We start from the raw sequence: 24,203 nt of genomic DNA, 5'->3' as shown, positions 1-24,203 counted from the left end.
CATTTATCAGTTAAGAACAAACAGTTTTGTAATACTTTGAGATGCACAGTTGGCTGATAACCTGTGCGTAGAGTTGTTATCGGTGGCTTATTGTGAAACCCAAGGGGCTTTTAAGACAGAGCTCTTGGTCACTGCAGTAGTGAGTACACCTTTAGTTTACTAATGATGGCACTGCAATCTGCTTGGAGAGCAGAATTAAAAAGATGTTGGAAAATTGGAGAGATGGCCTGAAATAATTGAAACAAAATTCTGTAAATCAAGTGCAGAGTACCATATGTAAAGGAAAAAATCAAATGCATATATGCAACCAGATTTAAAGATTGCAAAATAGAGTCATAGTAGTGAGTTGCAACTATGTGAAGCTGTTGCATTTATTCTGGCTTCTTAGTTCATTTATACCCTTTAAAAATGTGGCTGAAATGCAATGCCATACTCAAGTCTGGAATATTGCAGACAGCTAGAAGAATAATTACTACTACTACAGTTAAGAGGAGTATTATGTTAAGTACATCTCAGAATGAGGCTCCCTGCTTTTGCAGCTAGGATAAGAGGGTTTTTTTCCCGTTTTTTTTTTTTAAATGCATGATCTATGAAGAAAGGTTGAAGGAACTGGGCATGTTCAGTGTAAGCATGGGACAGTGAGAGGCAATTATCTCCCAACCCAGAAAAGCCTCTTACAAGTGAGGTGGATATTAGGAGAAACTCAGATAACCACATTTGTGAAGTACTCAAATAGGCTGCTAAGGAATGTTGCAGAACTCTTTTTCAGAAGAATTTTCAATACATTTTTGTCAGGGATGCTGTAAGCACATTTATCCTGTCCATGGGAGTCAGGTTGTGCTAGCGGGACCTCAGGGCATACCTTCTGCTCCACAGTTTCTAGAACTAAAACCTTACAAATGCATTTCTTAAGCAGACTAGTGAAATTAAATGAAGTATTTAGTACAGTTATCAGCTACCCGGAACTTAAAGTTGCAGTTTTAAGCAAATTTATCGAGGCATATGGATTTACCAGAACAGCTGTTCTTCCTGGTTTTTATTTCCTGCACTCAGTCATCAATAGAATTGGTACAAGCGTTTAAATTTTGACTTTGTTACAGAACTTGCTTGGCAACTAAAAGAAGCTCTTGCTTTTTCTGGACAAATTTCTTACTGGAGAAGGTCCCGCAGCCTGAATGATTGTACAGGCAGTTTCTGGTGTCAGTGTGCTCGGGCAGGGTTTGCTCAGGAGGGCGCTTGGTGCGTTCTGAGCTGTCTTAGGGTGTGTTTTGGGACAGCTGAAGTGATGTTTCCAAATCGCTCTCTGGATGAACCTGGCTTGTCTGAAAAGGGACTGCTGGCTGACAGTCTTCTGTCTTACCCCGTCCTGGATCTTATCCATGCATCCCTCATGTAGGGACTTGACTGATGATGTTACGTTGTAGATAAGATTTTTTTCAAAAGTTGCAAATCATTTGCTTGTTATTAACCTGTGTTGCAAAATTTTTTGCCCACGAGAAAAAGAAATAAGATGCTGAGAAAATAAATTAAATTTGTGCAGAAAGCACAAGGGAGAATTAATGCTTGTGATTCATTTGAGTAGCTACGCTTTGGAATTGTCTTCTCCTTCCCACATATGAGTCACTCAATTGGTATGATGCCTTTCTCCAAAAATCTTGATGTGTTTTGCTGTGTGGGAATAAAAGTTATGATACCAACATTTTTTTTTTCCCCTTGCAGAATTTGGTGTTCATTTAGCAGAACTGACTGTCGATCCCCAGGGAGCTCTGGCCATCCGTCAGGTGAGTTTACCTGGAACTGTAGAAAGAATTTTGATGGTAGTTTCCTTGATTTTTAAAGTATTCTTTCATGTTTCCAGGTGAAAAATTGGAGGTAGCTTTCCATTACTGTTTCACCATTTTCTTTTACATTTCTCTAGAGCCATCACTTTCTCTTTCAGCATTATTCAGGTGTTATAAACTTACCTTTTTTGAAAGTAGTGCTTTTTGGACTTAAACCTGGTGCTGAGACACTACTGTACTGGGAACGGGCACAACTTATTAGCTGGATGGTAGGCATCAGCAAGCAGAAGTGTGACTTGTCTTTGCAGCAGCTTTTTCTGTAGGTGTTTTCCTCCTTGAAAAGGAAGTTTAGGTTCTGTATTTCTTTAGTTAACGATGTGGCCCATATCTTGTGCCTTTTTAGAGGTGGGGAAATAAAGCTGCTGCCTTGGGTCAGAGTGCTGTACAGGCCATCATTGCTCAATGAATGACCATCAGTTCATCTTTTTACTGCGGTAACTTTTTTTTGTCCATTTCACAAAGATTTTACATTTTTTGCAAGCCCTGTCACCCCTCTAAAAGCAGCATGATGGGATGGGAGACTGAGCAAACGGGTCAGGGGTGACACCGTGGTTGCAAGTTTTGTTACTGATTCTTGACCTCTCTTCTAATACAGCTAGCGTCTGTCATTTTGAAACAGTATGTGGAAACTCACTGGTGTTCTCAGTCAGAAAAGTTTAGACCTCCAGAGACCACAGAAAGGGTAAGCTTTGGTTTCATGTTGTCTACTTTGAGACACTTTATCCATCAAGAATGTTAATTTTGTGGGTGGTTTAAAATGTGTCAGTGCCCTTGTGTATTATGAGGATTAATGGCTTCAGTTAAGGTTTTCTGATGTTTTCCACTTTGAAAATCTGTTTTCAGTTGCTTAAAACAACACTAGACTTGAGAAGCTTGGGCTAATTTCTGTAGGAAAAGCTCAGCCATAATGTTTCTGCTGCTCTAAGAGCAAGAGTAGAAGAAAGCTGCTTTGTAAGTTTTACAAATACTGATTCTGGCAGTCCTTTTTCAGAGATTTGCTAAATCTTGTGTTTTTCAGCTTGGGACTTAAAGGCTATTTTCCCATAACAGATTTCAGTTTAAAGGTCTGCTGGATTTCATTAAAAATCTGTTCAGTAAGAGTATATAACAACTCAAATGGCCAGAGATTCCAGCCCTTTGCCAGTTTGACTGTTGACTGAACCGTCTTTCACATCTAGGGTATGATTCATCCCATCCAGAGATAGCTGCTTGAAATACATCTTGTGCATTATGCCCCAGAAGTGCTGGCGCTTTTTTCCTGTCCCTTCAGAGTTGGGTGACTAGTTCTCGTTTACTAAAACCTTCCAAAGTAAGCAAACATAGTCCCTGACACTGGAGCTGGGATTTATCTCGGCTAACTCTGGATGTCTTCCATGTAGATATCTACATCCTATCTAATTGCAGCTGTGAGCTATTTATTGTATGCTTGGCCGAGTGCTCTGTGTGAGAAGAGTGCTATGTTACAACATACCGTGCAGTTTTCCATAAAAAAATTGCGGGGTGTAGCATGCAAGGTTTTGTTGTCTCGTGAGTGTTCATTTTGTAAAACCAATGTTGAATCAATATCAGGATACAGTCATAAGTATACACTTTTTTTATTAAATTGTTTTATGACTGGGGATCTGTTTTGCTAAATAATGTTATTCTCTACAGGCAAAAGTTGCTATTAGGGAGCTCCTACCCAATGGGCTGAGAGAATCGATCAGCAAAGTGCGCTCGAGTGTTGCTTATGCAGTTTCAGCAATAGCCCATTGGGACTGGCCTGAAGCCTGGCCCGAGCTTTTCAATCTCTTGATGGAGATGCTGGTTAGTGGAGATGTGAATGCAGTGCATGGAGCCATGAGAGTGCTTACAGGTATGTGTATGCAAGAGCTTTGGCAAGGCTGATGTGGGAAGTGGTTTAGGCTTTTCCTTACTTTAGTATCCTATCACTTTTCACTCCAAATTGAAGAAATTGGAGTTTGCTGCTTCTCTTTTGCTGGGCGTGATGCCTGTTGGTCACTGTTGAATTGCATGCTCAGTAGATGTCATGAAAGCTGAGGAAGAGGGCTCTGTGCTACAGGTTACAGCTCCGCAGGAACTTTGATTGCAACACCCTGTTTTCCAGATACCCACAATTTTTAGTGTGATGATTTTTCTGTTTGCCTTCAAGGATTGCCATGGGTAGGCCAGATGACACTGGTCTAGTCAAGTACGAATCAATGAATTTCCAGTATGGTGTTAGTATTTCCCAAAGATTCTGTTGTTGCTGTTGCCTACAAATTTTTTTTTTTATAAGAATTTCCCTTCTTTTTTCATTTTCTAGAGTTTACGCGGGAGGTGACAGACACACAGATGCCACTTGTTGCTCCTGTTATTCTTCCAGAGATGTACAAAATTTTCACGATGGCAGAGGTATGATCTTCACTATTAAGTTGGTACTGAATGGCATTAGTGGGAATGTTTCTTGGAGCAGAGAAACTCCAGATTTAATGGTTAAGCTGTACTGTAGTATGAGTTAGACTTAAAGAATTTTCTTGATGTGATAGTTGATGGCAGCTAATGTTTCAACAGAAATGTTGAAGCCAATGATAAAATAAGAGAATCGAGTTAAAGCAAAAAATAAATACAATTAAAAGAAAATTAAAGGAAGTAAAAGTATCTTGTGTTCCTGATCTATTATTTAAACCTTTTTCTAGGTGTATGGTATTCGCACAAGGTCACGTGCAGTGGAGATATTTACCACGTGTGCCCATATGATCTGTAACATGGAGGAACTGGAAAAGGCAAGAGTTTAACTTACCCTACAACATAGGCTGAATTCAAACTGAGCAAGGTTCTAAATAATTGTTAATATGAAAATGAAATGTTGGAGAATTACATACTCTGTCAGCTGTAATTCTGGGGAATAGGGTGTAATTTAATACATTCAACATGGTTAACTCCCTCCTTTGTATGCATGCCTTGATACTGTGACTTGGTTTCCATAATTAAGTTTAACTTGTGCCCTATCAACAGACATGCTTTGTAACAGCTCAGAGAAAGGGGAGGAGATAGTGTATCATCCCTTTCTTTGGAAATCCCTGTCATAGATTCCAGTCTCCAGGTGAACTGTGTGTTCTGGCCGTTGCGCGAGGCGTTGGTTACAAGTCCTGGAACTTCATCAATTGCTTTAGCATGCGTGTTTCTAAGGGGTTGTGGAAACCAAACCAAACAGAATTTTAGAAGAATAACTCTTAAGAAAGAAAAACACTATGCAATTAAACAGCTTTATACACGAGTCTCTTGTCTGGCTCTGAGCACATCTGCATTTTATATGGCCTTTGACAACTGGGTTTCCCAGCACTCCCCAGACAATAAATTGTTCTTTTTAACTTTTTGGGGGGCGAGGGTAGGAAAGGGAGACTCTCGATCTGGTGGCTGGTCGTTGCTGAGTGGCTATATCTGCTGTTTCCTCCCTGTTTGCACAGGGAGCAATTCAGTGCAGACTTTTGCGAAGTTCTGATAGTCACACCATATCTCTACTGTGCTGACAAGGTTACTTATGCAATAATATCATGCAGCTGGTACCCATATCCAAAAGGTAGTAATAGCTCCCCACTGTCTTATTCTGGAGGAGGGCTGAAAGTGTCCTTTACATTGTAAACAAAACAACTTCTATTGAAATTTGACTTTAAAAGATTGCCTCTCTTTATTTTTTTTCTATAAATTGCTAAGGTGGTATTTCATAGTTTATTTAAGCATACAACTTCGCTGTCTTAGCTATGGAGTTATGATGAATATTCTCAATAAAATTATTTTTGTCCAATATTACTTGCTCTGCCAAGCACTGCTTATGGAGTGCTTTGACATCTGGAAAAATATTTACTGCATTTTCCTAGGAAGAATCATCAGGTTAATCTTCAGGACAGCTGTTGATACTCAGCTCACAAAGAGCTTGTTTGGTTTGGGGGAAGGTGGCACAGGAGAGAGAGAGATGCTGTCCACAGGGTTCAGTGTAATTACTAGTGTGTCATAGTCACCCTAGGTTTCTTTTATAGCCCGGAGCGGGTCCAGGCGGTAGGGTGCAGGGCATGATTCATCTAATCAAATTAAAGTGCCTCTTTAGGAGGATGTGCGCTACTCCCGAGACTCCCCGGACTGGATTGTCTGGATCTCTATTTAGAGTCTGAAGCGATTGGCTTAGATGTAGGTGTGTGTTTTGTAGCAGTCTGTACTGTGTGATTTTGAAGGGTGGGATTCAGCTGAGCTTAGTTCCCAGCATGAGGAGAGAGCCAAAGTGATGCCTGAAACAAGACTTTGCAACGTTCTGCAGTTGCCATGAGTCCCTCTTCGGTTTTGTGGCAGAAAAGTGCAATTGCCATTGCTTCTAGTGCTTTACTTGTCAGATGTGGGGGTTCTGTATCTAGTATTCACCTGTGCTTGCATTGATTGTAACCAGGGTGCGGCCAAAGTCCTGATTTTTCCTGTGGTGCAGCAGTTCACAGAGGCCTTTGTTCAGGCCCTGCAAATGCCTGACGGACCTACATCAGACAGCGGGTTTAAGATGGAAGTCTTAAAGGTAAGTTTAAATAAAGAATGAATTGAATACCAATACACTGCCAGATGTGCTGGAACACGGAGAAACTTGAGTGCATGTCACCTCTCCTAGTACTGCTCATGTTATGAATAGTGAAGTTTTTTGGCTCCCAGCACAATACAACATTGAAATAAATTTTTCTGCCTGTACTGAAGATACCTATGATGAGATCCATAGGGATCTGTCCATAAAAATGATCCATAGGGATAGATCCATGGGACTATCTGTCCTTGGCATTCGCTGATCTAAGACATCTTGGATGCATCTTGTTTGGACACCATACTCAGTAGTTAAATATCTGACTTTTCTAAAGATGCTGCAGAATTCTGCTGCAATGAAGTTTTAAAAGCTTATTATGTGGAGGTGCTTTTCTAGAACTTGCCTGCTCTTTAATACTAAATTATCTCTGCAAAAGAGAGATGGAAAGTGTTTGTATTCTCCCGGTTTCCCAGAGAAAGAAAATTGGATTGCAGAGCTCTGTGTGCATGTATCTTAGTGCGTGGGGACGAGAGTGCCAGTGTAGGTACGGAGATCCCTTCAACAGCTGGGAAAGCACTGGAGTTCTAGGGTGTGCTGCCTGCAACATGGGAGAGAAAAGAACAGCTCAAAAACATGACTTGCAGAATCAAATCCAGATCTTTCATTTACTTGCACATGTGCTGGGATAAGCAAGACTTGGGTCATAGTGTACACGTTTCTGAAGATGAACGGCTGAGGCCCATGATCAATTTTCAATTGACAATTTTCTTCAGCCTTGAAGAAAACCATAAGGAAGAGTTATTGAAGACAAGCATCAAAAGTTTTTCATAATGACCAGCTTTGTGCTGGAGCCATGAAAATAAATGCTGGGAGGTGCAGGAGGATGCTATCGTATTGAACAAACTAGCAACTACTAAGTTCTGTGTCGTGGAACTTGTTTTCTTAGCCCTGTTAAAGGCAGCAGTACCCTGGTTATGGCATCCTGTCACTTCTCAGAAAGGGGTGGCAGGTATTGTACACTGGAAACTGCAGGAGCTTGTTTCTTGCTGTGCAGCACCAAATGGAAGGGTGTTTGGGGTAGGGTGTTGGCAGGTTTTGTTGGGAGAGTGTCTCTTGCGGTATTTTTTCCTTTCTATTGGCTTTGTACTGGGATTCCTGGGACAGTAATGAAGAGGAAAGCTAACATGAAGGGGATACTCTTCAGGGTGTAATCTTGATTTGAACAGGCTGCAGCTCAAGAATGTCTGAATCTCTGATTCCAGATACATACATTTGGATGTTTAATGAGTAGAAGAAGTTTCCACCCTACATGGAAAGCAGTTGTAATTGATAGTTTCACCCTAACCATAGACCAGTTCTTCTGTTCTTGTTACATTCATAAATTCTGCAGCTTTAATAACTTTTTTTGTTATTTATGTAACAATGCTTACTGGAATTAGAACTATTTGTACTTTTATGTCTGCACTGATATACAGCAGTAGTCTCTGGAAAGATGTGACAGGCTGGGAAGGTATTTGAGGAAGTGTCATCATGTTCTTGCTCTGTTCCTTTAATTGTGTGTGGGCATCTGCTTTTGGCCACTGCTAGGTAGGTGCAATACAGGAGAGGATTTCGGTCTGAATACACTATTGTATGTTGGGTGGCATTGATGGCAGCAGAAAATCAGTATGGATTTAAACAGTAAATTCAGGAGATCTTCTGCTGGCAAGTGGTTTGTAGGAGGCTTTTTGTGAAGAGATGAGCATTTTGGCTGTTGACTCAGGGCAATTCATGATTTTGTCACTTAGGGTTTTTAAGCTGATGATACCAGTTTTCTAAGGGAAAAGGGATTCAGGTGAAAGACCCATAAATTGCCTTCCCTTCCAGAAGAGTGGATTTTATAGTCATTGTAATGCAGAAGTAAGAGACCTCAAGGGATTAGTTAAGCTGGCTCTACAGATGAGATCATTACAGGAACCCCTCGAAATGCTGATGCAATGGAGGAGGGGATTAACGCTTTTTTTTTTAATAGTACATTTTCAACTGGATGCGAACTCAATCCTGTCTTTTTTTCCTTAGTGAAGTGCTATGCAGCAAATGACAAGAAGATTTTTTTTAAATTTTTTTTTTCTTCCCTGTCTCTTGAGAGCTTTGTACTCCAAGGTTCATGGAGTTCTTGGTGGAAATCAGAGGCAGCCCTGACCTAAAACGTCTTGCTTTCCATATAAGAACATCATGCAGGAGAGTGACGAAAGCTTTAATGAATAATACTGAAGTGTACACATCTGCCTGATCCGCTAGGATAGTTATCCTGTTTAAGAAAGTAAGTAGGTTGGATCACATCATGGTGAACCACTGATTGTTAATTTGTCCCGAATCTTTCTAAGTGTAGTCACAAGTTATGTCAGTGCCTTTAACCCCTGTAGGAGATGGGAGGTTTGGCCACAAGAAAAATCTTTTCAACCATGTGGACTAGAACAAAACACCAGTAGCGTAATTCATTGTTTTGTTGTTTGATAGCTTAGCATGAATTAAATTCATATCTCTGAGGATGAATGAGCTGCAACTAAATGATTCTTGAATCCCAGTTCCAATGTTGTTGTTGAACATGCCATTGTTGATTGTTTTGAGAGAAACAGAGCGATTAAACATGACAGGTAACAGAGTTAAGGCAAAATTCATAGCAAAGGAATGCAAATATGATGTACTTAGTATGTGGTAATTGTATCAAGAGCACCAATTAACCAAGTCTAAAGTATCTTACAACCTTGCTGTAGTGCTTCTTCACTTATGTTTAAAATCTGTTCTTTCAACACCTGTATATTAGGTGGGTCAGAAAAGTTATGCTTGTATTTTTCCTGCTGTTGGAACAAATAATTAGTTACAAAAAATAATCATACCCCCTTTGTTCTTGGATGGAAGACAAGGTGGTGGCCAGTGTCTTGGGGGCAAATTTCCTAAGTTTATGAGCAAAGTACATAACCTGCATCTGCTGCACTCTTACTGAATGTTTAGCTTCAGCATGCTCTCCTGCTGCTGGCTAGCGTATATTTTAAGCTTTTTATCCACAAATATGGGGATTCCTTCTCTGTCTAAAGACACAAGTAGGAAGTGAAGCAACAAAAGGCTCTTTAACAGAGAGTGACTTTAAGGAGATGCCGAGCAATTAGTCAAGATGCGGTTGGACGTTTGCTTGCGGAATAGCTGGAAGGGGTTGAGGAGCTGTTGTGTTGCTCCCCCACTGGTGATTTCGGTGTGTCAGTGCAGTGACTCAGGCTACAGGTGTGGATGCAGTTGATTATTGCCTGGCTTGGCCATTAAACATCCTGCTTGGGGAGCAGCTTGACTTTGCTCTGAAGAGAGATGGATAAGGATTTTCTTGGAGGATTTAATAGGTGGTGGAGCAGTACGTGGGGGTAAGCAGAGGAGGAGGAGGAGATCTGTGAAGCAGTTCTTTTAACTGATTTCCCACAAGCAGTGGGAATTGGCAGAATGAGAGGCCAGGTGTTGAAATACAACATTTGACAGGAGAGAGTGCTCTTTTTTTAATGACTTGCGCTGCAGAAAGTGTTGAACTTGCCAGTGCAGCCTTCTGTTGTTAGAACTGCAGAGCTATTGAATTGAAGAGCTCTCTTACCACTCCAGCAATGCTTCCTGCAAGATTGTCTTGGCATATAGCTTAGAAAAACTTGCACAGGGTTCATAAGCAGTGGCAGTCAGGGTGTTGAGTTTGCAGCTGTCCTGCAGATCAGGTTCAGATACTCTGCCAGCACCTGTATAAACTTTTTTTTTCCCCCAGAGGCTTCAACAGGTCTTTTCTGTAATGCTTCTAGCACCCACCAGACTCATTCTCAAACTTATGTATCTCTAGCTGCCTGCTCTTCTCTAATACTGATATTAGAATGCTGGTTTTTTTCTGGAAGGTGAATTACTATTTTTGTATTTCTATTAATGTACCTGATGTTACAAACAAACTGACTGGACAAAGTATTTAGTATTGGGTAAGCAGAAACAAACTGATACCTGTACGTCTCGTAGCAGCTGCCAGTCAGGCAGTTTGTGAGGGACTCTTCTGTAACCAATATAAAATAACTGGAGCTGTGCCCCTGTGGGAGGAGACGGTGTCTGTTAGGTGGAGTGAGAGGTCTCTGACTCCTGGAGGATCCCAAAAGCTTTTTGGCAAGCGTCAGTGAAAGGGCTCCCCTAAATCAGGACAGCTTTATGAAACCTCAGGCACAATCAGCTGTAGAGCTGCTGAGCTGCTCCCAAGACAGGCCCTGCGCTGGGCTGGCACAGCTGCCTGTGTCTGCAGCTGAAAGGGATGAGAAAATTGATCTGGATGGCTGTTTTCATCTGCAGCTATTCCTTGGATGTGCAAACGGATGTGTTGCTTACATGTGTAGAAGTGTGGGAAATAGGCTGTGGTCTGGTTTTACTTGATATTAGAGTTCATTTTCTGGGACAAGAGAGCTTTCAGGTGGTAATCGTATCCAGGCAGTGCTGTGCAGTGATGTACTTCTGATTGGAGTCTATACCTTACCACCAAAATATTGCGTTGTCTTCATTTCCAGAGTTGTACATCTCGCGTTATCCCTTTGCTTCCCTGCAAAAGAGCAAATATGAAGAGGGGCCTGTTTGTCAGAGTTCATGCAAATGAGGGGACTGCCTGGTCAAGAGTGAGAGGAGGAGACCTTGGTGGCAGGAAGACGTTGTGTTATCTCAGTTGTTAATGAAACAGCAGCCTGTGATTTGAGTGAGTGTTGATGTTTTCCCTGGTTTTGCTTCTGACTGATAATCTTTTTTTGTTCCAGGCTGTGACAGCACTTGTGAAAAACTATCCGAAGCACATGGTTTCGTCAATGCAGCAGATCCTGCCCATTGTCTGGAATACCCTTACAGAAAGTGCCGCCTTATATCCTTTGTAGTGAATGGTTTTAACTAGAATAGAACAAGACAAACTCTGTCTCATACACAGTAACGACCTGAACACAGCTGAAGAGCATGGTACATGGTGTAGTCCACTGTGACAGACAGAATATAGGCATCTATGGTGTAGATGTACCAGATATTTCTGTCACATCAGTAGGCTCCATTAAGTTTCTTGTAGCTTAACAGTCATATATGATGAATGATGCGAGTGCCTGTGTTATACTGGCTGTAGAATTGCGGCCGATCTCTGTGTTGTTTCTGGTACTCTTCGGTGAAAATTGTCTTCTTAAAAAGATGTGTAGTCACAATGTAAGGACTTCAGGTAAAGGACAATCTACAGTATCCCTTGCTACAGCAGTACTAATGGCTGGTTACACTTGCTGATGAAGTTGATTTGCCTTTTGAATTTTTTAACAGTCATTAATTCACTGCACAATTGGCCATGTTAGAGCTGTTCTGTTGGTAGTTTTTCCAGTACTTGCAAACTGACAAGTCAAATCTTTCCATATAGTTAATGTGCTTTTTTAACCTTTTATAATGAGACAGTAATTATAGAATACTGAGCCTTCCTGTAGCTTTTTCTGAATTTTTGGTATAAACACCAGAATTGGACACTGTGTAAGGGTTGACTGAGCTTTTCCTCTGTAATTTAATAAGAATGACTGTTCTCCTAGAAATCATAGGCCTAGACCTTTTTATGTCAAAGATGCCTGCATAGTCTTGTGTTTCAGAATCCTGCTGCATATTGGGTGATAGCACCCAATGAAGAGTGAAAATGGGCAGGGAAACCATAAAAATAGCCTTAGTTCTGGAACAAGTAGAGGATGTCTAGTTTCAAGGTCAGCTGTTTTTTGGTTTTTTTTTTATTTTTGTTTTTTTAGACACCTGTTAAAATACAAGGAGCTGTTTGTTAAATTTTTGATGGTGTATTTCTCCCTCCCCTGTCCTGACTCCCACTGCAGTCCTGCTGGCAACTGAGCTGACAAAAAAGTATTTTGTTTGCAAATGGGGAGAGTCTTGTCCTTCCTTCCCTTGTGTTTGCTCTGGCATTTGTTGGATGTTCAATTCGCCATCCCCAAAGAAACCTCCTTCCTCTCCACCCCAGGGTTAGTTTTCTGCTGCTGTCCAGATTTGGAGGCTCATGGAGAGGCCTGACGAGTAGCAGAGCCAACATAAGGTAGCACATGGGATCATGGGGTGGCTCCTCACCCTTTGGCAGCAAAGTGATGAATTGGCTCATTGTCCCCTGGAAAGAGTTGAGTCTGAGTGGTTCTGTTCTTGCAAAGTTTTAACATAAATGAAGTTTTGGGTTACCCTGGAGGATTTGGTTTAAGTGAATCAAATGATCTAAAGGATGCACTAAAGTGATGTGGAAGTGGACTGTGGAAGTGGTCTTTGAAGTTGGGCAATGCACAAAGCAGGAGCTCCTGGGGCTTGTTGTCTCTGAAACACAGGACTGTGCGTAAAGTCAAAGTTTTTTTTTAAGAAAGAAAACTTCCCTAGTTATCAGGAATTTTAAGATAGGAACAGATTGATTCCTAAATAGATGCAGTTCTTTAGAAACATGCATATTTACTTAACTCCATCCACTTATGTGAGAACAGAAGTAAATTACACAGAAGAGGTGGAGGACCCTGTGGATTCTGATGGTAAGAACTTGTTAAACTGCACTTTCGCCTTCCCTTTTGAAGAGGAATGGACTTACCTAATATTATTGTTGTCAAAACAGTGACTGAAACACTGTAGGAGATTGTGCTTAAAGGTACATTTATGGTGTTAGAACAATGTCCATCACTTCTTTGCAAGTTACATGTGATTGTGATCAATGAAGCTGCATAATTTAAGTTTTCCAATGACTCAAGGAGTGAGTTCTGCAACAATTTTGAGGTAAAAGTAATGGGACAAAAGAAAACCAAACAGGTTTTAGGTTGAGCTTGATCAGTTTTAATGAGGGGTGTGTGGCGAGGTGGGAAGAGAGCAAAGTGATGAGGTCAGGTGTCCTCCTGGGGCTGCTGCCACCCTTGCTAGTCCAGGAGTAAGAATAAACATCTCGTCAGACAAGCTAACCATTTGTAATTATATTTGACACCCATTTATACCTTTCTGTTTGTTAGCATATTCAGATGTGGTTTTTGTTTTCGCCTCTGCCTTTCTGTATGTTAGCATATTCAGTCATGTTCTTTTGTTTTCCACTTACTCCTTTGTTCAGGTGAAGTATTGGGCTTTGAAAATCTAGTGTTCAGCATATTTGAATTTGTTCATGCCTTGTTGGAAAACAACAAATTCAAGAGCACAGTGAAGAAGGCTTTGCCTGAGCTGATCTATTACATCCTCCTTTATATGCAGATCACAGAGGAGCAGGTGAGCATGTTTGTCTTGTGTAGGAAGCAAACATGATGAGAGATTTAAAACAGCTAATGTCCTAGGAAGAGTTGCAGTGCATGGAAGCTGCTGGAATCTAATAGGCTGTTCTGTCGCTTTGCTGTGCCAGGAGTTAGGGCAATGGCATCCAAATGTTCCTAAATGGTGTAACATGGACAGCAAATCACAGAACGGTTTGGGTTAGAAAGGACCTTCAAAGGTCATCTAGTCCACCCGTCCTGCCACAGGCAGGGGCATCTTTCACTAGATCAGGTTGCTCAAAGCCTCGTCTAACCTGACCTTGAACACTTTCAATGATGGCACATCCACAGCTTCTCTGGGCAACATATTCCAGTGTCTCAGCACCCTCATAGTAAAGAATTTCTTGGATATATCTAATCTAGATCTACCCTCTTTCAGTTTAAAACTGTTGGCCCTTGTCCTGTCATGACAGGCCCTGGTAAAAAGTCTCCATCGTTCTTATAAGCCTCCTTTATTATTGAAGGGCTGCAATAAGGTCTCCCTGCAGCCTTCTCCTCTCCAGGCTGAACAACCCCAACTCTCTCAGGCTTTCTTTCTTCATTCGTTCATGAAGTATTATGCTGTGAAAATGAGGATTATCATGCTGAAAGGGATAGGCCAGGTTTCTGTGATCGTGAAAAAATTGTGCTAGTGGTGTGAAATAATTTGTACTGAAATTCTACATGCCTCCTGGCCTCCCAAGCCTGACAGCCATCATCTTTTTGTTTAGGTAGGCGTGCTTAAAAACAGGCACACTGTTAAAGATTCATCTGCTTCTCCCATTCCTCATCTATAAATAAAACTGTGTAGCATTGATTCCAGGTCAGTCATTAGTTCTGTCAAATTCTGGTCTCAAATGAGGAGCAGAAGAGCAAGAGAACAGGGAGGGTGTTGTCTTTTCAAAGGTTTCTCCAATAGAATGTAAGAAAAACCAGTTGAAGACTGACTTCTTACGGCAGAGAAAAATTCTGAAAGTAGTTTTGCAAAACTGAGATTACTGGGAACAGAAAAGCTTCCTTTTACCCTTGGTGTTCTGAATTACTCATCCACGCTATCCTTCTTGTCTCCTTTCTGTTTCAGATAAAGGTTTGGACCGCAAATCCGCAACAATTTGTGGAGGATGAAGATGATGATACTTTTTCCTATACAGTGAGGATTGCTGCACAGGATCTGTTGCTGGTATGCAATGTGTTCCACATTTAGATGCAACCAAAATAATAACAACAAATAATAAACCTAGCTTCGTGAAGGGCATTTGGAGAAAAGGCCAACTTTTAAAAATCTGTACAAATAAGTGTTACCGTTTCCTTCTGCACAGGCTGTGGCTGCCGATTTCCAGAATGAGAGTGCAACTGCTTTGGCTGCAGCAGCCACAAGACATTTACAAGAAGCTGAGCAGGCTAAAAACAACGGTGCTGAGCACTGGTAAGGAGATGGGGCAGCAGGGAACGACAGTGATACGAATGGCAAGCTCTTTTGCAGCATTGGGTGCAGCACAATTTAATCACATTTTTTTCGTGACACTACTACTGATGGACAAGGATGAAATTTGAGAACTCTGATTAGAAGAAGAAAAAGGAAGTACAGCAGTTCTTGAGCCAGATGAAGAAATCTTCATGTGGAATACTTTCAGCAATTCCTAGCGCAAGCCAGCTGTCCCCAGGCTCCCTCCCTCCAGACCCTTGACAATTCCTTAAAACATATCATTGGAAACTATAATTAGTTATATGCAGTCTGAAGAGAAATTGGCAATACTTCCACTTTCTGTTCAGTTAATTGAGCTCAAAGTTTCAGGCATATCTTCTTTTACTGGATATAAAGAAGAGATATAGGTGATGTACGTGTTCAATTTTAGAACTTCAAAGTTGCAATTTTTAATGTTACTTGAGGACAGGAGGAGAAAGCTCAACTGCAAGAGTAGCTGGTTGCTGTTCCATAACTATTCTCTCTTGGTTTTACAGTGCATTAGTTCAGTGTTTGTGTTTATTTTGAATACTAGTGTCAGAGTAGCCAGTCTGTATAGTGAGCAGCAGCTGAATGTCAGAGAAATCGGACATTGAGTCCCCGTCTGCCTTAGTTGTAGTAAGTTTTAAAGTAGGTTATTTGCTTCACAAATAGAACCAAGGAGAAGTGGTATTTGCCCATAACCCTATTTCATCATAATTAACAAAACGTAATGCAAAAATAGACATTTTTAAACCTTTAACGTACTGGGTATCACAGTGCTTCTGCACATAGAATAATCAAGTAAGGCACAGCTGGAGATAGAAGCCTTCATAGAAAAGTCTCATTTCTTTTTTTATTATGGGAACAAAATTGATACAAGAAGTAACAATTATTCAACCCGTATTTTAGAAGGTGATTGAGGATGCTGCCTATCCTGGGTGAGTTTCCAAGCCCCCAGCTTGCTGAGTTTTGCAAATGTTCATTTCTTTCAGGACTTTTTTAAATTCTCTGCTTTGGGATCAAGAAAATAGTTGTGGTAGCTTAGACCAAAAACTTGTTATGGTTTCACTTCAGATTTTTTATTTATTTATTGAGGCAACTTTGGGGGAAAAACCTAAAGGCATCTGAATTCTTTTGCAGGTGGAAAATACATGAAGCTTGTATGCTGGCTCTGGGCTCTGTGAAGTCTATTATTACAGACAGTGTGAAGAATGGTAGAATACATTTTGATATGCATGGCTTCCTGACAAATGTTGTTCTTGCAGACCTCAACCTTTCAGGTACATTGGCTCTTGCCATTACTTAGAGTAACCACTGAGTGCCAGACCTTGGAAATCTCTTACAAACAAAAATGTCTGATGAATCAGGTTGCTGTATGCGTGTGGTGTTGTGAAATGCAGTTGTGCACATTGTACACGTGAAAGGGCATAAATCTTATGAGTTCACACATGCTACCAGGTCTAGTATAAGTCATTTAAATGTAGGACACTGTGCCTTTGGTTGCAACTCATTGTTGTTTGGATGCTTGAGCCTGTAGGGCTTGGAGATGGAACAGCAATTGCTTGGGGAACTTGGTGGAAAATAGCTGTTCTGTTGTCCTGTATCAGTTTCTGGGAAAGACACCAGCAGTGTTTGACAGGCTTCAGAATTCCTGCAGCAACATACCATCCCGTTTTCTTTACGCTGGGGCTGACACTAGTCGTAGCACATGAAGTCAAATAATATTTCTAGCTGAGTGGGATCCTATTATTGGGACCTCTGCAGGCTTCTGCTTTCTATGTTATCTTACATCAGTGTGCAAGAAAGTCAAAGGAGTTGTTGAAAGTCGGACCTCGAGAGTCTTTGCAAATAATTAAAATTTGAGAAGTTTAAGCCAATATGAGCATTATTGGAGAGTCCACGTTAAGTTGTGTCAGTGCAGAAAAACAAATTGCTGGATGCTTTCATAAAGAAACATTTGTTTAGCCTATTACAAAGAAGGTTTTTTCTTTTTTTGAGTTAATTTTGAATGAAAAAATAGCAAAGTGCATCGTGTGCAATGCATGTAAGAAAACAACCTCAGCTATTTACGTATATTTACACATATGTGGTATTGGGTTGTAAATGAGCTGTTGTGCTCTAGAAGGAGCTCCTGGATTCGGTATATAGATAGTTCTCAGAGGATGTCCATTTAATGCTCAGTAATGGTAGTAAGACAAATCTGGCTTTTTATAATACTTGCTTGGAAAACAAAGCTTTTCTCTTGCTTTATATCTTGCATGGAGTTTTTTATGTCCTCATCTTAAAATTAATACTTGCAGGAGTATAAATAATGGCAGTAAAGATGCTGAGAAATAGAGAGCATCATCTATTTGAGGATAGCCTATATAGATAAGGATTCTTTTAGCCTGAAAAGGCAGAAGGGTTAAGTGTGATAAAGATACTTCATACCTTGATAAGTGTAAACAGGTGAGTAGATAATGAGTATTCACTGGTGCTGTTGAACATTGTGTTTTGTAATTACAAGGTGATGGCTGGAAACTAGAAAAGTAACCTGTAAAAGATCCTTGTATACGTGCTCTGTTTCTCTAATTCTTTCCCCTAAGCTTCTGCTATTTGCTGCTGTTGGGGACAGAATATTGAGCTAGATGAATAGGAATTACTGAAAAAGCCTTCATTCTCTTCCTTTACTTTTGTTCTGATGATCGCTAAAGCATATATTGTTGTATTGATGAACAAATTCAAGTGTAACTAGTAGAAGGAAGAAGGTGTCGGGGTTTTTTTTTTTTTTAAACAAATGAGAAATTATTTTTTGAAATAACTAAGAAAATAAACTGGATTCTGCCCATGAATAAAATTTCTTTGTATGCCTGCATACTGGTCTTCTGTGTCATATCTTGCCATTTTCCTACTGGGATGACAAAATTTTGGATAAATGATAGAAGCAGCTGTAATTTTAAACTCATAAAATTTACTCTAAAACCACTGGGGTTTTTTTGTTTTGTTTTAGTGTCTCCTTTTCTCCTGGGTCGTGCTCTGTGGGCCGCCAGCCGTTTTACAGTGGCTATGTCTCCAGAACTAATCCAGCAGTTCCTGCAAGCTACTGTCAGTGGTCTACACGAAACCCAGCCTCCTTCTGTCCGAATCTCTGCAGTCAGAGCTATCTGGGGGTAAGCAAACCCTAAGATATTCCAAAGCTCCAGAGATAGGTGGTATAAATTACACTTATAAAACTGGTATGTTAAAATACTGGTAATATTTCTGTATATACTGTGGAAGTATTGAATGAGATAGATGTCAACTTAAAAAGCGTAAGCAAGCAGGTTCAAAATAGAATAACTCTAATGAGGAATATGAAATTTAGATTCAATTGTAAGCAGTGAGTCTCTCACACAAACACACACAAAATATGAAATTGAGATTCAGTTTCATATGGCTACAATAAAATGTTATAATGGATACAGTCCCAAAGAGGAGCAGAACTAGATAGTGATGGAAAGCATAAAGATGAAACCAAGATTACTCCTGTTTAGTCACAAAGGTGGCTGAATGACATAGTACAGGCTTGTGGAGCAAATCACAACAATAAGGAATGGGTTGTGGTGGGGGGGGTGTTGGCATCCCATTTTTGTAAATAAGCTGCAAGAAGAAAAAGGGAAGATTTGCTGTACTGATTCTAATGTGAAAATTGAACATTAGTTTAAAAACAAACACACACAAAAAACCCACCCAAAAAACACACAAAAGAACAACTCTTTCTTTTCTCTTTCCCCCCCTCCGAAAACCACCTTGTCTTCTATTTGCACTGAAATGATGATGAATAAAGGCAGAGACTTACAACTTAGTTATTCCTGAAATTGTTTTTCTCTTCCCTAGCTTGCTTGTAGAACATGGTGATTAAAGATGTTGTAAGCAGTGAGTCTCTCACTCAGACTATGTTTTTTTCCTCAAGGTTTATTTTCTCCATCGGTGGGCAGTTCTTGAGAGAGAATTGTTACTAAGAGGCGGTGGAAGCTTTTAACATCACTTGGCTCAACTCTGCTTCTGCAAACCATTGGGGATGGAATGAGGAGGAAAGATAGCTGAGCTGTTGAGATCAAGGAATAGTAGACTGATGGGGGAAAGTCCTAGAGGAGTGAACTTAAGGAAGAAGAATGGGTGGGGTGAAATATCCCCTTATATATCATGTAGTGTTAAATGTATAAATCACTTTAATATATTCAATATTTTTGTATCACGAATTTCTTGTCTAGCTACTGTGACCAGTTGAAGATCTCTGAGAGCACCCATGTGTTGCAGCCTTTCCTTCCTAGCATTCTTGATGGACTGATCCACTTGGCAACTCAGTTCAGTTCAGAGGTCCTAAACCTCGTGATGGAGACGCTGTGCATTGTCTGTACGGTAGACCCAGCATTTACAGCAAGTGTGGAGAACAGAATCTGCCCCTTCACGATTGCAATATTTCTGAAGTACAGTAATGGTATGCATTCAAGTTACATTCTCAAAGTACAGTTGTTTTTGCTACTGAATCCCGGTGGTGAAAACTTAATAAATGATAATTGAATGAACACTGATTCATTCAACGGTAAAGCTAGAAGGGAGACTTGCTGCTTTGCCTATTTGAAATAGTGGTAGCAAAAATTGAGATGTGTTTGTTAGTATGTTTTAGTAAATGGTGCTTTCTCTCTCCAGATCCAGTTGTTGCTTCTCTTGCCCAAGATATCTTTAAGGAGCTAGCTCAGATAGAAGCCTGCCAGGGTCCAATGCAGATGAGGCTAATACCAACTCTTGTCAGCATCATGCAGGCCCCTGCTGACAAGATCCCAGCAGGACTTTGTGCAGTAAGTGCTACAGTGGTACACGGTCTTAGCTGGAGATGATTCCCTGTTCTTTAACGTATAGGATGGCTGGTCTGCAAAGAGTAGAAAGGTTGCTTTTGAACTGCTTTGGAACAATGACTTCGATCATTGGTAGAGGTTTCTTTGTGGAGAGAAGGCAAACTGCAGATGGGGGAAGATGCTTCTAGAAGTTAACTTTAAACTGCTCCTCTGGCCGTCTTCCAGTCTCTGCAGTGTATCCCTAGTCATTTTGCTTTGACATAGCCATCTTTCACCAATGTCTCCTCTTTCTGGTGGAATGTTCTCCAGCAGGGTACACGACTATTCCTTGCACTTTTTTCTAAGGCTTTTTCTGATTTATATGTCACATAGATATAAATTGCTGGAGATAAATTACACAGGTTTGTCCTTTCTATAAAAAGTCAGCTTATGAAAGATTAAGCATTGACTATGTAGACTGATTGTACGGAATGAAACCCATAAACATCTTTATCAATATGCTTATAATCTGCCTATTGATTGGTATGACTGTAACAATTGCTCACAGGTAATTAAAATAAATTTAAATCAATATAAACAAAATGGAACAAGTCAGCTAGAACCGTTCGCTGGCTGTACTGATTAGCACGCATCAGGCTACTGTGAAGCTGTTTTCTGTATTGAAGTGGTTACACGGCTTTTAATGTTTGAACTGCCTTGGGAAATTTTACAGCGCACATCACGTCTCCATGTCAAATACAGTGACACTGTCGGTGCATGACTCCAAGGTCCTCTGATTCAAAAAATATTCTAGACTGTACAATCAGGATGTGATTGCAGTACTGGCTCACATCCCTTCAGTTTACGCCTTTGATACTTGCACCAGTGGTGGGTAATGCTGACTTAGCGTTCTATGGCTGCTGCTGTAACAGTGCTTTTGTTTGTGTTTTCCTTTCAGACTTCTATTGATATATTGACCACAGTTGTGAGGAATACAAAACCTCCTCTGTCCCAGCTCCTGATCTGCCAAGCATTCCCTGCAGTGGCTCAGTGCAGCTTGAACACAGATGACAATGCTACTATGCAGGTAACACTGTGGGGAATGGTAAGGATTGCAGGGCTATGCAAGTCCAAGAGAGGTGACCAAGTAAGACAGGTCGCTTAGCCTTTAAGGGAGCCCAGGCTTTGCTTGCCAATAGCTATATTAGCAGCTCCTCAGGAGTCTATGCCACCTCCAGTTTATCATGAAAGTACTGCTGTTCAAGGGCCTGCAATGACTTTTACTGTTCATTCTTTAATTTGGAGGACCGGAGCAAGTATAGCAGCAGCCTTGATCATCTTTTCTATTTTAGGGCTCTGGAGCACGTAAAAAAACCAAAACAAAACCCAAGCGAAAAAGCCTCCAAACCTTACTGCTTTTCTTCCCCCGTAATAACTTTCATCACACCTAGGAATGGCAGAGGCTGTCTTCAGGAACATGCTCAGGCATAGGGAAGCAGAAGACCTCCTGCGCAGAAGACCACCTAGACCTCCTCCTTCTAGCAGTTTTCTCCTGTACTCATTTAGGTGGGAAGGGGAGGGCAAGCTTCTTTTTGACTGAGCCAGGTATGGGATGGAGGGAGAGCAAGGATTCATCTCCAACAGCAGTAGTGCCTGAGCTGTGCTTGTTGGCAGGCTCTGCTATTACCTGATGATGTCTTTAGAGTATTTAAGAAAGAAAGAAAAAGCGTCAGAGGCTAAAAGTCCAGGGTGCCTTTTCACTCTAGCTGCTAGATGGCGTATAAATAATAAAGCTGGTTTCGTTCCTTACGTAAGGAGTTTTATAGTGCCAGCTACCCTTTGCCATGTGAATACAGACCATAGAAATGGCTTTCCCTAAACAACGTACCAGTGAGAATAGAATCATAGAATCGTTTAGGTTAGAAAAGACCTTTAAGATCATCAAGTCCAACCATTAACCTAGCGCTGCCAAGTCCACCACTAAACCATGTCCCAAAGCACCACATCTACGTGTCTTTTAAATACCACCAGGGATGGTGACTCAATCACTTCCCTGGGCAGCCTGTTCCAATGCTTGACAAGCCTTTCGGTGAAGAAATTTTTCCTAATACCCAATCTAAACCTCCCCTGGCACAACTTGAGGCTGTTTCCTCTCGTCCTATCGCTTGTTACTTGGGAGAAGAGACCGACACCCACCTCCCTACAACCTCCTTTCAGGTAGTTGTAGAGAGCGATGAGGTCTCCCCTCGGCCTCCTTTTCTCCAGGCTAAACAACCCCAGTTCCCTCAGCTGCTCCTCATCAGACTTGTGCTCTAGACCCTTCACCAGCTTCGTTGCCCTTTTTTGGACCCACTCCAGCACCTCAATGTCTGTCTTGTAGCGAGGGGCCCAAAACTGCACACGGTGTTGGAGACCAGCAAGAAGAGGTTGGAGACCAGCATGCTGGTTGTTCTGCTGGATCTTTGTTTTAAGAAGAATTCAAAAAGATTGCAGCTTGGCTGCTGGGTTGTGTTTTGTTCATGCTACGCTTTGCTGTCTTCATCTCTCACTTGTTTGGAATCTCCAAGAGATTCCAAATCTCTTGGAATTTCTCTGGGTAACAAGACTGGCACAAAACTGCAGCTGCTTCAGGTTGTCTGTATTTACTAGATGATCTTCTTGAGAGCTGCCTGGGCAGTGAAGGGTTTTCTACTTGATAACAAACTGAGGTCTGTAGAAATTATTTTTAAATTTAGGCGCTCCTTTTACTGCACATTAGAGAGCTTGGATCTTTTACAAAATGCCACCAGTTTGCCCATTGTTTTCATCTTGGTTAAGGGTCTTTTTGGGGTGATGAAAGAAGATGTCTTCCCGAGCCTCCCTGCTCCTTTACCTATAAAGGGAAATTCTAACATGATAATTTTCTTGTTTAGAACGGTGGTGAGTGTCTGCGTGCATACGTCTCGGTGGCACTGGAGCAAATTGCACAATGGCATGATGAGCAAGGCCACAATGGACTGTGGTATGTGATGCAGGTGGTGAGCCAGCTTCTAGATCCAAGGACCTCAGAATTCACCGCTGCCTTTGTGGGCAGGCTGGTCTCCACTTTAATTTCTAAAGCAGGAAGTGAGCTGGGAGAGAATCTGGACCAGATCCTGAGAGCTATCCTGAGCAAAATGCAACAAGCGGAGACGCTCAGTGTAATGCAGGTGAGCAGGCTGGGCACCCAGGAGAATAAGTAGAAATGTCAGGAAAAGAAATCGTTGTAACTTTTTTTCTTTCTTCGATTGTGTGCCTGATTATTTATGGCTACTGCAATTGGAGGTTCTACATGTCTTCCTGAGGCAGTCAGGAAAGTGCCTGCTCTGCTCATACAGAGTTGCCCAGATTACAGGGTGAGCCAGGTTCTTGTGGGTAAGCTTTAATGCACCTTAAATAGTCCCTCATGACCTTGTACTTGCAAGCAGTGAACCTTTAGAGGGGACAAAGAGTTGCCCAAGTATGGATGTTGTGGTAAAGGCAGCACATGTTTTCGAGTGTTTTTGTGCTGTATTCGAAGGATAAATGCCTGGGAGTTGAGACAAGGTGAACTTTTGGTGGATGGGAGGTGTAGTTGGCCTGCATCAGATGAGAGGCCAGACAAGAGCATCATCATCTCTTCTAGCCTTGACCTACTTCTAGTGGCATACTTTTATGGAATGATTTTATCCCAGTGGTCTTCTATCTTTCTTGTCTGGGCCCTTAATGTAAAACATCTAGTGATGGCTGCCCTGGTTCCTCAGCGGCAGCTGGGGGAAGGCGTTTTTCTGGCGCTGTTGAGGAGTTCTGCCTTCCGGCAAGATCCCACCTTTGCCCTCACTGTGGCACTTGGCTGAGGCTCGCTTTGCTCTAACCCTTTTATCTTGTGTGTTTCTCTGATTTTTGTATGTGCATTTTTCAAGCCAGCACACGGTGAATCAAGGCCATTCAGATGTCAGCACAGATTTCATCTTAAAGCCTTGTTTTGTTTTTTTTTCCCTTGGAAACACTGTTGATTCGTAACTGTTCAGAATGGCTCTCACTGCGTATTTTTGGATTTAAAAGATCCGGAAGCTTAAATCTGAAGCAGTCACATGAAGCCCCAGGGGAAGAGAAACGAGCCTTTCACAATGCTGAATCTCTTCCCTGTGTTAGCCTGAAAGATGGACCTCTAGAGGTGGGCAGCTTTTCCCTGAGGAAGCCTACAGGGATGCCCTCAGACTTGGAGACTGACATTTAGACATATGCAGCATATGAATTCTACTCCTGGTCTTTAAGACTCAGACTGTAAAACTG

At 41.3% G+C, this 24,203-nt stretch overlaps 1 protein-coding gene across 1 annotated transcript in view; it reads left to right on the top strand.

The window, feature by feature from the left end:
- The window catches only part of IPO9 (importin 9), a 49,278-nt gene that overhangs the window by 16,455 nt on the left and 8,620 nt on the right, over positions 1-24,203 (top strand). The window contains exons 2-18 of the mRNA XM_009320377.1: positions 1,720-1,781; positions 2,437-2,523; positions 3,495-3,696; positions 4,147-4,235; positions 4,520-4,606; positions 6,262-6,381; positions 11,169-11,269; positions 12,877-12,935; positions 13,496-13,647; positions 14,749-14,847; positions 14,987-15,093; positions 16,255-16,394; positions 18,104-18,263; positions 19,347-19,573; positions 19,786-19,934; positions 20,869-20,997; positions 22,823-23,098. Of these exons, the coding sequence (XP_009318652.1) occupies positions 1,720-1,781; positions 2,437-2,523; positions 3,495-3,696; positions 4,147-4,235; positions 4,520-4,606; positions 6,262-6,381; positions 11,169-11,269; positions 12,877-12,935; positions 13,496-13,647; positions 14,749-14,847; positions 14,987-15,093; positions 16,255-16,394; positions 18,104-18,263; positions 19,347-19,573; positions 19,786-19,934; positions 20,869-20,997; positions 22,823-23,098 (2,246 nt within the window). The remainder of the gene's footprint in view (positions 1-1,719; positions 1,782-2,436; positions 2,524-3,494; positions 3,697-4,146; positions 4,236-4,519; positions 4,607-6,261; positions 6,382-11,168; positions 11,270-12,876; positions 12,936-13,495; positions 13,648-14,748; positions 14,848-14,986; positions 15,094-16,254; positions 16,395-18,103; positions 18,264-19,346; positions 19,574-19,785; positions 19,935-20,868; positions 20,998-22,822; positions 23,099-24,203) is intronic.

Source organism: Pygoscelis adeliae, unplaced genomic scaffold (assembly GCF_000699105.1).
Source record: "Pygoscelis adeliae isolate BGI_AS28 unplaced genomic scaffold, ASM69910v1 Scaffold343, whole genome shotgun sequence".
NCBI classification, from domain to species: Eukaryota; Metazoa; Chordata; class Aves; order Sphenisciformes; family Spheniscidae; genus Pygoscelis; species Pygoscelis adeliae.
The sequence above is the reverse complement of the archived record's forward strand: the minus strand, read 5'-3'. Positions and strand labels throughout refer to the sequence as shown.